The following is a 15254-nucleotide window of genomic DNA, read 5'->3' as shown; positions in this document are numbered from 1 at the left end:
GGTGCAGTGGCTCACACCTGTTATCCTAGCACTTTGGGAGGCCAAGGTGGGCAGATCACAAGGTCAGGTGATCAAGACCATCCTGGCCAACATGGTGTAACCCTGTCTCTACTAAAAATACAAAAATTAGCTGAGCCTGGTGGCACATGCCTATAATCCCAGCTACTCGAGAGGCTGAGGCAGGAGACTAGCTTGAGCCAGGGAGTCGGAGGTTGCAGTGAGCTGAAGCCTGGCGACAGAGCAAGACTCCATCTCAAAAAAAAAAAAGACAGACTATCCAGTCACCAGTTTTCAAACTGTGCTTCAAGAAATCCCCAAAGTCCAGAGATGGGGACCTTGGGATTCTGACCCCCAACTCAACGAGAGAATCTGTGTTTTATTTACTGGGCTTCTCATAAGCTGTCATCTGAAGAAACAGTTTTCAAGAAAGACTGAAAAAAAAACCTGGTCTAGTCTAATTCTCCCGCACACCATTGTAGGCCTCCCTACAGCACCACTAAGACATTGGACAACTGTTTAAAATCTTCCCGGGGACTGGAAACTCTCTACCTGCTAACTGACCTGCACCATGCTGAGACAGCTCTGAGTGAGCCAGTTCTTCCCCACCCCTAGCCAAAATCTGGCCTCTTCTCACTACCCTCACCTCCTTCTGCCTGCTGTAGATGGAAACTCCCAGGAGAGTCTTCACTTTTCTACCTAACCACCTCTCCTGCTGATAAGCAAAGATAACTCTCAAGTTGCTTTGGCATCTCTTCAGCAGAACCATCTGTCTTTAGTTATATGACCCAAAACCCCAGCCCCTCACCCTCTGGCTCACCTGCATCTGGACAGACTAGCCAGTGTCACCGGTGTCTGCCTCATAGTTGGGGCCTGGAGTTGAGCCCAAGATGCCCTTGTGGGGTAGTCAGAGTGGATTCTGGGTGGCCTTCCCTTGGGAGTTGGCATGGCCCACCTGGAAGTCATTTCCCCACATAGCCACTTACTGAAGTCATCTCACTGACTCCACCTTTCCTGGCCCTTGTCCTTACTCCCACCTTGCTATCTTCCCATAATCTGTTGTCAAACATTGCTTTTCCTGCCTAGAACTTTAGTCATTTGGACCTCCACACATAGCCCCATTTCATCTGGCTGGTTTCAGTCCAGTGCTCCCATCACATCTGGACTTGAATCTTCATTCTATTGCCCAGAACCCATGTCCCTCCCAACAGATGTGATATTCTTGTTACCTTGATCCTCTTCTACATCTGCCATGGCAGTAACCATAGCTTAGTGGTATCCTCTCAAGATCTTCATTTACCCAAAAAATATTTGCCATGGTTTGAAACAATCACTACTGGGTCATGCTTGATATGTGGTCCACTGTGACCCCACATCGTGTTTGTTACTGCTATTGTTCCCACACTCACAATATGGTATGGATCCCCATCTTGCACTCTCATTTCTTCAACCCACATTCAATCTCCCATTTTGACCTCGCCTCTGGTCAGGTAAGAAGTAGCAGACATGTCTTACATTTTGGCACTAATTTTGCAGGGGAAGAGAGGGAGCAGAGAGGTATTTTGCTGAATCTCACTTGTATGACCCCCAAAAGACTCTCTGAGATGCCTAAGTTTCTTTCATTTGATCTTTGAACAATACCTTAAAAGTAATATTATTCCTTTTTTCTTTTTCTTTTTTTTTTTTTTTTGGACAGAGTCTCACTCTTGTTGCCCAAGCTGGAGTGCAGTGGCGCGATCTCGGCTCACTGCCACCTCCGCCTCCTGGTTCAAGGGATTCTCCTGCCTTGGCCTCCAGAGTAGCTGGGACTACAGGTGTGTGCCACCACGTCCAGCTAACTTTTTGTATTTTTAGTAGAGATGGGGTTTCGCCATGTTGGCCAGGCTGGTCTCGAACTCCTGACCTCTGGTGATCAGCCCGCCCTGGCCTCCCAAAGTGCTGGGATTACAGGCATGAGCCACCACACCCGGCCAATATTATTCCTGTTTTACAGATGAGGACACTGGGGAAACAGCATCATAGATGTGAAGAGTCAGGACTAAATTAGAATCCCAGTTCTGCCTTTCGTTCACTGTCTGGCCTCAGACAAGTTATTCAATCTCTCTGAGGCTTTGTGTTCTCATCTGTAAATAAAATAATAATGGCCCTATCTCAAAATATAAGAAAGGACTAAATGATGTAGCAAACACAGAGTGCTTAGCACTATAATAAAAGTGCAAAACAATAGCTGGTTAAGTACCTGTTTAAGGTGCACATCTATGCAGAGGAGGAGGAATTTCTGTTTCTGGAACATAAGTCTTCTCCTAGAACATAGACCTTTAATTTCTAGAACGTTTCTTTTGTACTATTTTTCTACACCATGTTTCTATTTTCAGAAAGTCTCTTCCAGGAATTTAGAGAGGCTTGAGCAGTGGTAATCATACCAGACCAGGGGACAGGCATCAGGAATCTGGGAGGTGGGCAGGTGAGCAGGCAGACCCAAAGCCTGGCAGCTAACATCTAGGTCGGAAACCAGGTAACGTCTGGAGTTTTGGGCCAAGGTGCAGGCCTGCCTGATTATTTGTAGATGGCTTATCTGAGACAAGGTTATTCCTGGTTACAGATGTCTATGTATTTAGTTCCTTGGCAACTCATTAAACATAACTGTTTATAGTTTAAAGAGACCAAATCCATCTAACCTTCTCATTTTCCTACCTGGCTGGGCATCAGAAACACCCGATGCACTTGTCAGAGCTGTCCATTCTGTTTTGTTTTTTTTTTTTTTTTGAGACGGAGTCTCACTCTGTCGCCCAGGCTGGAGTGCACTGGCGCGATCTCGGCTCACTGCAAGCTCCGCCTCCCGGGTTCACGCCATTCTCCTGCCTCAGCCTCTCCGAGTAGCTGGGACTACAGGCGCCCGCCACCACGCCCGGCTAATTTTTTTTGTATTTTTAGTAGAGACGGGGTTTCGCCATGGTCTCGATCTCCTGACCTCGTGATCTGCCTGCCTCGGCCTCCCAAAGTGCTGGGATTACAAGCGTGAGCCACCGCGCCCGGCCAAAGCTGTCCATTCTTGAGCTTCGCCATTGAGATATAGATTCTGTTGGCCTGGGGTGGGGCCTGAGAAACTATTAGACTGGTGCAAAAGTAATTACAGTTTTTGCCATTTACGTCAAAAACGCAATTACTTTTCCACCAACTTAATATTTTTCTTTTCTTTTCTTTAACTCTCCAGGTAATTCCGAAACTCAACCTGATTTGGGAACCCCTGCAATAAGTTTTTACTTTAACTTTGCACCTGAGGAAAAAGGCTCCAAACCAGGTGAAGTGACTTCCCCAAGGTCACACAGGGTGTCAGTAGCAGCATTCCTTCTATCTCTTTGTTCCAAATTTTCTTTGCACTTCAGTCCGAGGCAACCCAACTGGAAACTATCTGAAAAAGACAAGGATTTTTATTATTGTCTGCCTCTAGTAAAGATTTCTTGGATAAGACTAGCTGTTCCCAGCATGCCCTTAGGTAAGACCTCTATGGGGCAAGAGAGTAAAGCCTTCCCAGATGCCTGGAGTTCAGATGTTTTCCTTGTTTGATTTTGAAAGCTGAGAATTTCCCTGGCTCATGACCCCTGGAAACAAATGCTGGATTATCTGTTGCGCTGGATTATCTGTTCCTGGCCCCTGCAGCTGCATGGAGAATTGTGTGTTGCCTGCACAGGCTGAAGCTCTCCATCCATCCTGCGTGCATTTTGTACTCACCTGTGGTAAGTGAGCAGAGCGGGATGATATATGGAAAGCCAGGCAGGCAGCAGTGGCAGGGGAGAGGGGTTGAGGGATATGAGGGATTGATGGGAACTCAGCTACAGAGCTCAGTTGGGAAACTCACACCCCATTGGAGCTGGGATTGATTGCTGGAACTTTCTCACCCTTCTCAGTTTGTCTCAGAGCCAGCAGCCTGCACTGTGTCCTCTGGGCACCCCCGTGGAGAGGGAATTGCTCTCAAGGTCAGGGAAGCTCGGGTCTCTCAGTGATGGTCTACCTCATGCCCTCTTCCCAGAGGCAGGCAACTCTGCACTCTAGAAGCCGAGTGACCTTCAGACAGCCTTCTGTTTCCTAAACCCCTTTCTTCTGTCTGTACTTGGCCTCCTTCTTATCTCTTTTTCAACCCTCAGCTCACACTAAGTGACTTCCTCCCTTGGGTGCTATCTGTAGAATGTGTGGAATATGACCTACCCCAGCAGATTTTGCAAGGGTGTCAAAAGAGTGAGTGAAGTCTAAGGTGGTGTCAAGGTTACTGAGGATGGTCGATGTACTTAATGCTGCCAATTGCTTTAACATGGATCCAGGCACAGATGTCTTCATTATCACCTACTTTCCCAGGAGAGCATTTTTTAGAAAGTGTCTAGCCCCAATTCAAACTGACTTGTTCTTTGCCTAACTTACTAACAGTATATTTGCTAAGTGCTCAGGCAGTGTCAGGCAGAAGGATAGACCCTGGGACTGGAGCTAGGAGACCTGTTTTTGAGTCTCAGCTCTGCTTGCTTGCTTGCTTTTTAAAGACAAAAGTCTTGTTCTGTCACCTAGGCTAGAGTGCCTTGGAGCAGTCTCGGCTTACTGCAACCTCCGCCTCCCAGGCTCAAACAATCCTCCTGCCTCAGCCTCCTGAATAGCTGACACCATGGGCACGCACCACCGCACCTGGCTAATTTTTGTATTTTCTTAGTAGAGATGGGGTTTCGCCATGTTGCCCAGGCTGGTCTCTAACTCCTGAGCTCAAGCAATCTGCCACCTCAGCCTCCCAAAGTGCTAGGATTACAGGCATGAGCCACCCCACCCGGCCCAGCTCTGCCATTTCAAGCTGTGCTTCTTGGCCAAGTCATTTCACCTTTTGGAGCCAATACTCACATTCCAAGGTTGTTGCAGGAGTCAAAAATGACCACAGTAGGCCAGGCGCTGTGGCTCACGCATATAATCCCAGCACTTTGGGAGGCTGAGGTGGGAAGATCACCTGAGGTCAGGAGTTCAAGACCAGCCTGGCCAACAATGGCGAAACCCTGTCTCTACAAAAATTAGCTGGGTGTGGTGGTGTGTGCCTGTAATCCCAGCTACTCAGGAGGCTGAGGAAGAAGAATCACTTGAACCTGGGAGGCAGAGGTTGCAGTAAGCCGAGATCATGCCATTGTACTCCAGCCTAGGTGACAGAGAGAGATTCCATCTCAAAAAAAAAAAAAAACAGAGTAGTAAAAGCACTTTGTAAACCAGAACATTCCTTACAACTGTCAGTTGCTGCTACAAGTTAACATGGGAGGAGGCAAAATAAATAAAGCCCCAATTCTAAGGGCTTATAGTCCAAAAGGGAAGACACGACCTCCATGGGCTTAACCAAGGAGCATATCTGCAAACCACTGAGAACTTTTTGTGTCAAGGGCTCCCCGCTGAGGAGGGTTGGTTCCAGGCAGCTGGTGTAATTTAGGAAAACTTCCTGGGAAAGAAGAGCATACCCTTAGTCTACTTAGCCTTAGGCAAAGCAGAGTTCCTACAGCTGCTTCTTGAAAAGGCCCCAAATGCAATTTGATGACATTCTGGATTAACAACTTCAGGAAGTCACAAGCTGTACTTGTGTGGAATCCAGACTCTACGGGGTGCAACATGAGTCTCCACCAAGAAGTGGACTCCACCCACTGAATTGCTGCTTCCCACTGCAGCAGACACAGCTTTCCCATCTCCTGGACATGAAGCCAAGATGGGACCCAGAGAGAGCTGCAGTGTACGGTTTGGAACATCATCTAAACATGGCCAATCCCTTCTCCCTACTTAGTGGAACTTTCTTTCCAGCCCCTCCGTCCCTCTCTGAAGGGAAGAACAACTTAAAAGCTCTAGAAAGATAAACCTCCCTCTCTCCCAGGGTTGCTGAGAAGAAGAAATGAGAATATGCCTCTCAGGGAGAGGCATACGTAAGGTTCACTGAATGGTTTTTATTGTCATGATTCATCATTGGGCTGATCTCTTTCTCTTCCTATGTCTCAGTGTTCCACATACTTCGAGGAGATTAGACTAAATGATACCCAAGAACCTTTCCCTTTTACAAGCCACCCCTCCCTGACCTGTTGTTCAATAATATTCCTCTGTAGCCAGTGGGACACGTGGGCCCAGTGGAAGTTCCTTAGAAGACCGAGGCCTTTGTCACCACCCACAAAGCAAGGGGAAGGTCTGCAACTGGCCAACATACAGTGCCTGACATCTAACGCCCTCAGTAAATACTTGTGGAATGTAAGAATGAATGAACAAATAGAAGAAATTGATGTGTTTTCACACCACCATAATAGTTTAAATCATAATTTACTACCATTATTTTATTTTTTTTCTTTTTGAGACAGAGTCTCGCTGTATCACCCAAGCTGGATCTCGGCTCACTGCAACCTCTGCCTCCTGGGTTCAAGCGATTCTCCTGCCTCAGCCTCCTGAGTAGCTGGGATTACAGGTACAAGCCACCATGCCCGGCTAATTTTTGTGTTTTCAGTAGAGGTGGGATTTCGCCATGTTGGCCAAGCTGGTCTCAAACTCCTGACCTCTTATGATTCGCCCGCCTTGGCCTCCCAAAGTGCTGGGATTACAGGCATAAGTCACTGCACGCAGCCATAATTTACTACCATTATTGCTAAAAGATAACACCCAGCTCTCTGGGGACCATAAGAAACCCCCATCCCTGCTGGCAACTCTGAGGCAGGGAGGCAGGTGTTACTGAACACACTTGGAGAAGGGATGCTGTGCTGTGGAGGAAGGAGGAGGGTGCATCCAGACTGGGGCAATCTGAGGGCTTTCTATAGAAAAGCTTTGAACTAAGTGGGGGTTGCTCCAGGCAGGCAGCCCCAGAAGCTGAAATGGAGGCATCCCAGCAGCAGAGAAGGGGCTACGGTTGGACAGAATTTCCTAGGCAGCCTTCATGGTGGGTTCCGTGGAAAGCTGAGCCTGGAACACTGGTGAAACCAACCCTCCCCCACAACTATCACCTCCACTCCTGGGGCACCCCAGGCTGGGAACTAACCCAAGTGGTTGGAGGGGACAATGCCTACTGGGGCCATGTTGAGGGTGAGGTCTGAGGGCTGTGAAATTGTCTTCAGGCACTTATGCACACCAGGCTTCCACCCCAGCCTCCAGAGGTCTCCTTCCCAAGATGGAAGAGATGAGAGGAATGCCTCCACCTTAAGGGGAGATGGCTGGGAAGGAGGAGGAGCTTGGAGAAGAGAACACTGGAGCCTGAGGTTCTTAGAGGCAAGAGGGCCCTCCCCCTCTCCGGAGGGACTGAAACCCTCTGAAGTCCATGTCACCCAGGGCTGGTAACTTCTGCTTGCACCACTCCCTCCTGAGAGAACAGCACAGCCATCCAGGCTGCATGGTTGGACAGCTCTGATGTGCCAAACGCCCTTCATATTGTCCTGGGTGTCTGCCCACTGCTCTCCAGGACCCTGGAACAAGCTCAGTCCCTCTTCCATACAAACACCTGCCAGGTGTTTGAAGGCAGCACCCCTGAAACAGACTGACCACAGCCTTCTACTGTTTACAAGTGCTATCACATTTGATTCTCTCAGCTCTTCTGTGGGGCAGATGCTGCTGTTGTTGTCTTTACTTTAGAGAAGGTGAAATAGGCTCAGAAAATAAGTGCCTTGTCCATGGTCACACAGAATTTTAGTGCATATCCTTGTCAACCTTGTCTTCTCCTGCCATCTTCCCTTGAACCTTGTCTTCTTCAGGTGAAAGGAAGTCTAACCTCAATTCTTCTGACTGCCATAAGGATGCCCATGGCATTCTCCTCAATGGGCCAGGATGGAAAATTCAGGATGGATGATCCTGCCTCCTGGGCAGGGAGGGGCAGAAGCTGAAATGGAAACTCTTTCTTGGGAGAGAGTGAGTAGAGGGTGGGCCCTATCAGGCTATAGTAGCTGCCAGACATCTGGTAAGGTGAACTGAGGGTGCAGTAGCTCATTCCGGGGGGCAGGGAGGGAGGGGGCGAACTTTCTTGGTATAGGAAGGGCTGGGGAGTCCCCAGGAAGTGGCCACTCTGTATCAGCGGAGTCACTGGATACAGGCCTACAGCGGGAAGGCACAGGAAGCTGGTTCTGATAAGGCACTTGGAGTGGTACTTGGTATGGCTAGAAGATGCTTTCATGGTAGAGGTGTAGAAACTGAGGCCCAGAGAGGGGCAAGGGCTTTCCCAAAGGCACACAGCAGGTAGACACCACCCTGCTGCCACTCAGAGTTGCCACTGCGAGGGGGGCATGTGCCCAGGCTGAGTAGTGGAAAAGGGCACGTCCTCTCCTAGGTCCTCACTGGCTCACGCCAAGCTTCAGAGATGAGCCTTGTTTGAACGATTCTGGAGCCATTTATCATACTCAGGACACAGTGGCAGGGAACAGAGCCCATCTTGTGTAGGTCTCCAGTGCTGTAGGATTACAGTGTCTCATCAGAGAGGGCAGAACCATCCCAAGGCCACACAACTAAATTACGGTAAAGCCAGGACACTGTTCTCCAAGGTCTGGGTCTTTTCAGCCCCAGCAGAGCCTCCTAGAAGAACTAGTCTCTCTAACCAAGACTGAGAAGGGCAGGAAGAGGGTACCGGTAGTTGAGACATCTGGGCTTTCTCGCTTCCCCCAACCCTTCCACCTGCCTGCCATCCCACAGACACCCAGGGACTCTGAGGATGAGCTGGGAATTTCTGATGTTCCTTCAAAATGGATCATCTCTATTTCCCACAGTGTAAGGTTCTGTGCTGTTCACTCTTCACCAGAAAAACTCCTGCCTATCCTATAAAACCCAGCTCAGAGGTCCAGAAAATGACCCTGCACAAAGCCACAGAGGAAGTCACATCAAATTCCAAAGAATCTTCCAGACCATGATCTCTGACCACAATGCAACATAATTAGAACTCAACAAGAAAAACATAAACCTCCCATAGGCTGAGAAGCTGAAAAACACACTTTGAAATCATTCAAGAGTTAAAGAGGAAATTACATTGAAATTTATGAACTATTTAGAACTGAATGATAAGGAAAACACAAGCAATTTCCAAATCATTTCCCCTATGAAGTCAGCCCTGACCCCACATGGCTCCTCAGATGGCTCTCCACCCTCCACCCATTTCTACGCCCTAGGAGGCTGACGTCTATGGGCTGCAGCAACAGGTTCCCTTGTTCTTAGCTTCTGGGAGTGGGGGAAACCTGGCCAGAGATCAGAGGGAGGGAGAGAGGGAGGAGAGTGAGGCCTGTTACTTGCCCCGTTCTTCCCTGTGTGATTGCTGTGAGCTGGGTATGCCCCCCACCTTGCCTCAGCAGCCCCCTCCTCAGAGCTCCCACTTTCACCACTCCTTCCCCACACTCCTGCAGCCTAGGGTTGACAGCCTCTGCTCTTGTGAGCCCTTTGGTGATACACTGTGTGGTTTCCCTACACCTTGACCACACCTGTAAATATCATCTTCATTAAACATACCCATTCTGGGTGTTCCATGTGCTTCCTGCAAATACCCCAACTCTTACAAAGTCCATCAGTCCACAACCACATTCTCACTTCTGGGTGACTGAGCTCTGACCTTGTGTATCTCTGTGTGTTGTCCTCTTTACTGACCTGTCCGCACATGAGGTCGCCAACCAGGTCAGCTTTATCACCCAATCCCCTGATCTGATATGAGTGGAGAGTTAATAAAAGATATTGATTAGGATATCAAGTAAATAAAGAAGCATATTTTAATTTGCTCCATAAGCAAGTGCTTGTTTATAGGGGTTTCAGGGCAGAGAGTTGAGTCAGACATAAAAATACAGAGAACTTTAGACTGGGGCAAAAACTGGTGCTCAACAAAAGAACATATCCACAGTTCTATGAGCTGGGACTCTTTCTTTACTTTTATTTTAGGTTCAAGGGTACATGTGTAGGTTTGTTATATAAGTGAACTCTATGTCATGGGGATTTGGTGTACAGATAATTTCATCACCCAGGTAAGCAGCATAGTACCTGATGGGTATTTTTGTCTCATCCTCCCTCCTCCCGCCCTCCACCCCCAAGCAGGCGCCAGTGTCTGCTGTTCCCCTCCTAGTATCTATGTATTCTCATTGTTTAGCTCCTACTTATAAGTGAGAGTATGCAGTATTTGGTTTTCTATTCCTGTGTTAGTCTGCTTAGGATAATGGCCTCCAGCTCCAGCCCATGTTGCTGCAAAGGATATGATCTGGGTTAAGGATCTAGCATGTTCTCATGTCATCCAGCAAACAGAAGCCAGACACAAGGGAGGTCCAGGGTACCATGGTAAATGCCCACCTCTGGCCTCCAGCTCTCCCCTACCTGCATCTACTCACCTCCCACCCCTCCAGAGTGGCTTCTATGGCTAAGCTCTCTGCTTTGGGCTTCCTATCCTAGAAGGCCTCCAATCTTCCCTCCCATCCCAGACAGAGCAGCCAACTGGTCCCTGGGCCTGGGGGCCACAGTGTGCATTGAATGCTGGTGGGATATCTGTCTGTCCTCGAAGGAACCCAGGTGGTAGGGAGAGCAGATCAGATATTGAGTGGTTTGGATTTGTCGGAAGGAAGGAGGGAGAGAAGGTATTCTAAAATGGCACAGCTGGGATAAGGGTCTGGAGATAAGAAATGGGGTGACTCTGGGTGAGAAGCAAGGAGAATCAGCCCAACCTGAGCCAGGCCCCCTCCCTGGTGAGGAGATGAAGTTTGTGATTTGAGAGCTTTTCTGGGCCTGTTCCTCAGGGGTGAAGGACTCAGTTCATGATTCCCAAGGCGTTCATTCATTCCCTCACTCATTCATTCATTCATCAAATGAGTTTTGAGTTCCTGCTATGTGTCAGGAGCTGAGGATATGGGAGTGGATAGGACAGTCCCGATCCCTTATTGGGTCCCGGGACAAGTGTGACGCAGACGATTCTAGGAGGGCAAAGAAACCACCCCTATCTAGCAGCTCTTGTTTCTGCTCCAGAAGAAGCCGAGCGTTTTCCCATTTTACCGTCTGGGAACCTTAGGCTGCCTCCTTGGTGGAGGTCCAAGGAAGCACCGAGAGGGCGGGCAGCTCAGTTAGTCCTTTGTCCAAGGGGAAGCTGGGAGCCCCATATGGACTTTCCGGGAAGGTGGGGGCGAGTGCGTCCGTGTACTGGAGTGGAGGGGAGTCCCCTTTCTCCGCCCCTCCCCGCCCCGTGGCCGCGGCGTGGCGGGGCCGGGGCGGAGCTGGCGTCGCCCCGGTCAGGAGGGCGGCCGCGGCCGGCAGGACAGGCAGACGGACAGGCTGACACGCGAGAGAACAGGCACTGCGGACCGGCAGGAGAAAGGCGATCCTGTGGCTGGGAATGTGACCGCACGGCCAGAGGAGGACCCGTGAGTGTGCGCCGTGCCCCTGCGGCCTCGCCGCGCACCCCGCCCGCCTGGCTTCCACTTTCATTTCTTCGGCTGTCCTGGCGTGGCACAGTCCGGAGGAGAGTCCCGCCCGAAGGCAGGCTGGCCGCTGTCCTGGGGCTGGGGTCGGAGGCTCAGAGCTTCGAAAGTTGCAGGGGGGATTGTGGCGGGGGATACGGGGCAGAGGGGAGGGGAGGGGCTGGGGGGCGTGTTTTCGGGGAGCGGAAATGTCAGGCGGACTCCTCTGGGTCCTACGACCTGCCTGGCCCTGGGAGCTGGTTTGAGGGTGCAGGGAAGCCGGGGGTGGGCGTGGGTGGCTGCGCGCCGCGAGGAGAGCGTGGAGTCTTCGCCTCTACTTTTTTTCTTCGACGTCTGTGCTGCAGAGCGTCCCAGGCTGGATTCTGGGTTCAAACTGGGGCCATCCTCTGGCCCAGATCCTGGGCCAGGCCCAAGGAGTGGTAGATGTAGCTTAGCAGGAGGCTAAATATCAGAAACAGGCAGGGTCACCCTGCCGTCTTCATTTGAGAAGCCCAGATCCGCACCCAGGGAATGAGCAAGCCACTGCCACTCCAGGAGTGAAAGGATAGCCAGCACTGGGAAATGGGGCGTAGGAGGGGGAACGGCAGTGGTTCAGGGAGAGACAGAGGTTCTGTGCCAGATAGAAACTCAGCGAGGGCATGGGGGTGGGGAGTGAAGGGAGTTAACCCTGTGGCTAGAAGAGCACCTGCCCTGCACCCATCCCCTGAGCTTTCATTTTCCTGGAAAGAGACCCAGGCCTTGAAGTTCCACCAGAGTAAGGTGGAACTCTAGCTCACTGGTCAGTACACCCCAGTTGCTGTGCGGAGTCAGTGTGTTGGGGACAGGAAGCAGGTTGGGCTGTTTTGTGGAGAAGATGCTTCCACTCTCCCGCCACTGCCCTCCTCTTCTTTGTCTCCACCAGACCATTGATGAGCCGATGCAAGAAAATGGTCTTTTACTCTTGGTCATGAGCTGAGCCCCACCTTATCCCAGTTCCCAGTTCTGCTTGTAACTTGCTATGTGGACACAGGCTCCTCAAGTCCTCGTTTTAGGCCTCAGTTTCCTCATCTGGGCCTCAATTTCCCCATCTGTACAAGTGAGTTGGGCCAATTGATCTATCAGGGCTATTTTAACTCTAAGATTCTAGTCTAAGCTTTCCTTAAAGCCTGAGCACTGACTTTGTGCCAGGCCTTGTCCTAAGCTGGGGGTGGGTTGGGGATGGAGTGGAGACTGCAATGACCAGAAGAAGCCTCTACCCAAGGAGAAGGAGATCTGAGTTCAGGAGAGGAGGCTGTGGGAGGAGGTAGCAGCCAATCTGAGGATGTGTGGTCAGGCGGGTGGAGGGATAAGAAAACATGCAGAGGCACGAGAGTGGGGGCGTGTTCAGGAATCAGGAAGAAGCCCAGGGTGCTTGGTGTGGGGAGGTGGGAAGTGGGGCAGGAAAGGTAGGACAAGGTGCTGAATGCCAGGGTGGGGTCCTATTTCTAACTGTCATAAAGGGGGCCATGCAATGTGGGAAGCCCAGGAGCCCCGCCTAATTGCAATGTGAGGGATTTTGGAAGCACTTGCCCCAAGCAGAGTTTAAAATGGAGATGGCAAATGAAGCGCAGAAATATCTTCTTTGCTCTGGAAACTAGGGTCCCACCCTGGGAACTTCTTTGGGTGAGAAGTTGAAGAGTCAGGATGGATGAGATGACCTTTCACATCTGTGAGTTTTTTTTCAAGAGAACAAGTTCCTGCTGAATGGCCTGTTTCTACTCTCCAAGCTGCTCTCTGCCCCCATCCTGGTCTGCCTTTGTGGGTTCAAGGAAGGACCTTTGTCTCAAACGGCTCCCCGGCTAGTTTGACTTCTTGCCAGAAGTAATAACCCTCCCCGCAATATGTGCCATCCCTTTGCTTTTACCCAATTGTCACCTGGTTCCCACCCTCCCTTCCCCAATCCTGTCCCAGGGTTACCAGAGATGTGAGAAAGGACAGTGCTCCAGTGTCAGTCAGAGGTCAAGCCCAGGCTTTGTCTGGCCATGAGCAAGCCTCAGGGTAAGGCTAACGGCTAGAGTCAGGGCTCATACTTGCCAGAGCCCAGGTCAGAGGTCAGCCTGGAAGCAGAATGCAATTCTTAGCTTATAGTCAGCCTTAGTGCTCAGTATAGGGGCAGGGGCAGTGCTTAGTGTGTGGCTAAATTCTAGTTTTGGTAGGTACATGGGTCTGCATTTCCCAGTAGCTCACACACTCACAGTTGAGATGAGATGACTCAGGTCTTAGAAACCTAGCTATAGCAGAGTGACCCAGGACCTGGATGGGCCAAATCCATGGTGATACGGGGGTCACCCAGTAAGCCAGTGGTAGAGGTGGGACTAGAACCCAGGACTCCTGCCTCTGAGCCTAGGGCCCTGATCACTGTCTCCCAAAGTCTGTTCTGAATCTGGGATCCTTAAATTCTAGGAGGCAGAGCAAATTTGCCTGAGCTCTAGATGGGCCCTCCTGGGTGGCTCTGACTATACTCTTCTACCTCCCAGTGCCAGGCACATAGTAGTTGCTAGAGGAATGTCTACTGAGTGTCAGGTGCAAGGGGAGGAGCCAGTGGCTTGTTCAGATTTGGGGCTGGAGGAGGCTGGCTTGAGGGGAAGGATCTCCAGCTGTTGTCAGAGGAAGCGATGCCCTCATTGGCCTGCCGCCCTCCCCCTCCTCCAGTGCTTGCAGCCACACTCAAAGCCGCCCAGCTGGCAGCGGGAGGGCCCTTTCCTCTTTCAGGGTGAAAAAAAGGAAAGGACATTTTTGGTAGAAAAGTTCCCTGCTGCTCCCTGGGAATCCCCGGTGGCCGGATGGACTGCGGGATATCCCAGAGGAAGCCGAAAGCCACCCCCGACCCCCCTCCACTCCGCCCCCAGCACAATGCTGTGAGGCTCTCCCACGCTGCACCAGCTGGCCAAGGGGGGCTCCCAGAGGTCATCTCTTCCAAGCCCCTGTCTGCTGGTGGGCCTGCAGGGAGTCTCTGCGACCTCTCTCGTGACCAACAGCAAGTCTGAGGGGCACCTGTTTAGAGCCCAGGCCCAGCTCAGCAATGAAAGCAGAAAAGAGACAAACAAGATGGGAGGACTGTGGGGGCTTAGCAAGGGGGACTAACTAGCCTGGAAAGAGGGCGGGGCACTGGACCTAGGGGCTGAGGACTTAGATTCCAGGCAGAGGATGCAGAGGTTGAGCAAAGGCTGAGAGGTGACAGGGAAATGATGAATTGGGAAGTCAGAGCCCAGATGATAAGGCCCTGACCGCCAGCTCCCCCATGCCCTTGTCCCTGGCAGGGTATCCTCAGGTCCGAGCCCCTGGACAGCAGCCCGAGGCCCAGCTGGCCATGGCCCTGTGCCTGAAGCAGGTGTTCGCCAAGGACAAGACGTTCCGGCCGCGGAAGCGCTTTGAGCCGGGCACACAGCGCTTTGAGCTGTACAAGAAGGCACAGGCCTCTCTCAAGTCGGGCCTGGACCTGCGTAGTGTGGTGAGGCTGCCACCCGGGGAGAACATCGACGACTGGATCGCCGTGCACGTGGTGGACTTCTTCAACCGCATCAACCTCATCTACGGCACCATGGCCGAGCGCTGCAGTGAGACCAGCTGCCCTGTCATGGCCGGCGGGCCCCGCTACGAGTACCGCTGGCAGGATGAGCGCCAGTACCGGCGGCCGGCCAAGCTCTCCGCACCACGCTATATGGCGTTGCTCATGGACTGGATCGAAGGCCTCATCAACGACGAAGAGGTCTTTCCCACGCGTGTTGGTGAGTGTCACCTGGCGGGAAGGGAGCCACTGGGAGCTCATTCCACAGATGAGGATTTAGTTTGATATAGACACTCTGCAGGGTTGGGGGGTGATTTTCATCCCGATTTTGTGGAAGA

The 15254-nt window shown here is 51.3% G+C and overlaps 2 protein-coding genes across 7 annotated transcripts in view; both read left to right on the top strand.

Moving 5' to 3' along the window:
• ATPAF1 (ATP synthase mitochondrial F1 complex assembly factor 1) overlaps window positions 1-3298 on the top strand; it is a 43309-nt gene extending 40011 nt beyond the window's left edge. Inside the window, exon 11 of one of the 2 annotated variants that reach the window (XR_009214623.1) lies at window positions 3212-3283. Coding sequence is in view for 1 of the 2 variants with exons in the window: in XM_032160754.2 (XP_032016645.1) it covers window positions 3212-3215 (4 nt within the window). In the remaining variant the exon portion in view is untranslated. Of the gene's footprint in view, window positions 1-3211 lie in introns of both variants that reach the window. The other variant, XM_032160754.2, reaches the window with a different exon arrangement.
• MOB3C (MOB kinase activator 3C) overlaps window positions 1746-15254 on the top strand; it is a 32304-nt gene continuing 18795 nt past the window's right edge. The window contains exons 1-9 of one of the 5 annotated variants that reach the window (XM_058443218.1): window positions 1746-1811; window positions 3574-3734; window positions 5571-6240; window positions 6348-6451; window positions 7092-7875; window positions 9874-11333; window positions 12292-12465; window positions 13007-13077; window positions 14669-15136. In XM_058443218.1, coding sequence (XP_058299201.1) covers window positions 13053-13077; window positions 14669-15136 — 493 coding nt within the window. In that variant the 5' untranslated portion in view covers window positions 1746-1811; window positions 3574-3734; window positions 5571-6240; ... (3 more) ...; window positions 12292-12465; window positions 13007-13052. Of the gene's footprint in view, window positions 1812-3573; window positions 3735-5570; window positions 6241-6347; window positions 6452-7091; window positions 7876-9873; window positions 11334-12291; window positions 12466-12521; window positions 13230-14668; window positions 15137-15254 lie in introns of those variants that run through there. The other 4 variants (XM_032160746.2, XM_032160748.2, XM_058443220.1 and 1 more) reach the window with 4 other exon arrangements.

This window comes from Hylobates moloch, unplaced genomic scaffold (assembly GCF_009828535.3).
Source record: "Hylobates moloch isolate HMO894 unplaced genomic scaffold, HMol_V3 SCAFFOLD_8, whole genome shotgun sequence".
Taxonomy (NCBI): Eukaryota; Metazoa; Chordata; class Mammalia; order Primates; family Hylobatidae; genus Hylobates; species Hylobates moloch.
This window is presented reverse-complemented; position numbering and strand designations above follow the sequence as displayed.